This window comes from Plectropomus leopardus, unplaced genomic scaffold (genome assembly GCF_008729295.1).
Source record: "Plectropomus leopardus isolate mb unplaced genomic scaffold, YSFRI_Pleo_2.0 unplaced_scaffold11936, whole genome shotgun sequence".
Classification (NCBI taxonomy): Eukaryota; Metazoa; Chordata; class Actinopteri; order Perciformes; family Serranidae; genus Plectropomus; species Plectropomus leopardus.
Window position 1 is genome coordinate 1 of NW_024612656.1, and position 1366 is coordinate 1366.

The 1366-nt window shown below is 46.7% G+C and overlaps 1 protein-coding gene across 1 annotated transcript; it reads right to left on the minus strand.

Moving 5' to 3' along the window:
* Positions 1-12: 12 nt before the first annotated feature.
* LOC121963631 (CCAAT/enhancer-binding protein beta-like) lies at positions 13-1336 on the minus strand. Its single transcript, XM_042513907.1, has 2 exons — positions 1052-1336; positions 13-934 (listed from the first exon to the last, which is right to left on the minus strand). The coding sequence occupies exons 1-2, from the start codon at positions 1334-1336 to the stop codon at positions 629-631; spliced, it is 591 nt and encodes a 196-aa protein (XP_042369841.1). The 3' UTR covers positions 13-628.
* Positions 1337-1366: the final 30 nt, after the last annotated feature.

Consider the following 1366-nt stretch of genomic DNA (forward strand, 5'->3'; position numbering starts at 1 on the left):
ACTACACTGTGGTCAACAAAAAATGAATTGCAGTATGTAAAACACATGGGTCAAAAGTGACACAGGGTTGCAAAAACGTCCATTAATCTCCAATAGGCTGAGTAAAAAATGTATAAAGCATTCATGAGTTTCATTCACAAGTTTTACATAGCATATCATTACTCCTGTGTATCCTCAGATGTCTGCTAGAAATTAGGAGCTGCTTTTGTTTATTTTTATGTGAAACTAAAGACACATTATTTCAAAAATTCCAGCACATTTTGAGAGTTAAATCTGCCACTGTCATTAATCTGTATACGTGTTGTACAAGCACAGAAAGCCTGAGTGCAGCAATGGCTTACAAGGTTGCTATAAACTCCCCCAAAAAGGCAGAGGACATGACCTCAGTGTCCACAAAGGAAGCTACAGCCCTGCCAGTGTTTTCTACTTTCCCTCCTCAGTATTTTTACAATATGAAACCATAAGCGACCCCTTTACATCCCCTCAAATTGTTTCATTTATGTGACTTTTTCCACAGATGGTATTTTTTGGTGAAAATTATATAAATCAACAAGGAGGCTTGAGCAGTGGAGGCATGCCTAGAAACTAATGAACAGAATGCCTATAATTAATAGGTACAAATGTGGGTCTAGATACTGGACTCCCCTGCTGCTCCCTCCTCAGCTCCCTGCAGGTGCCGCTGTGACAGGATGTGTTTGAGAGTGTCCAGCTCCTGAGTCAGCTGCCCTATCCTCATCTGCAGCTTCTGGTTTTCCTCCTGCAGCTGCATGGCCCTCTGCTGGGTCAGCAGGATCCTCCTGCGGGCCTTGTCCCGGCTCTTTCTCACAGCGATGTTGTTCCTCTCACGTCGCTGGCGGTACTCCTCACTATCCTTGCTGATGCTCCTCTTGTTTCCCGGGGCCCGCAGAGTTGGCAGGAGGAAGGAGGAGAAGTCCTGAAGGTCAGAAACACAAGTAAGTTTAAGTTTGAGAGTTGAGTTTGATGTATTTCCTAAACTGCTAATCTATCCACCCTCAAATGAAAGATGGATCTCACACACATGAACACACACCTGCTGAGTGTTGGCGTGGCTCTGGTGGTGGTTTGTGGTCCCTGCGCTGGAGGTGTTGCTGAGACAGGAGGACGTGTACGGCAGGTAAGGCAGTCCCATCATCTGATCGGCCACTCTGTCATCACCGCCCCCTCTCATCAGTCCCTGAGACTGGCTGTACAGTATCATGTCCATCTGAGCCAGCTGATTGGTTGATGTGGTGGGGTTCAAGGTCTGGGTGTGGGCCTGACCCGGGTATGAGCTCACCCACTCCTGGATGACAGAGGACACCCTGGAATCAGACATCTGGGGGAGTTCAGATACAGAAAAAGATTA

What these genes read in the sequence shown, in the direction of transcription:
- LOC121963631 (XM_042513907.1), bottom strand. Translation starts at nt 1,336, where the DNA reads ATGTCTGATTCCAGGGTGTCCTCTGTCATCCAGGAGTGGGTGAGCTCA. An exon ending in GCCACGCCAACACTCAGCAG is followed by an intron (nt 935 to 1,051) that starts GTGTGTGTTCAT and finishes TCTGACCTTCAG; the next exon opens with GACTTCTCCTCCTTCCTCCT.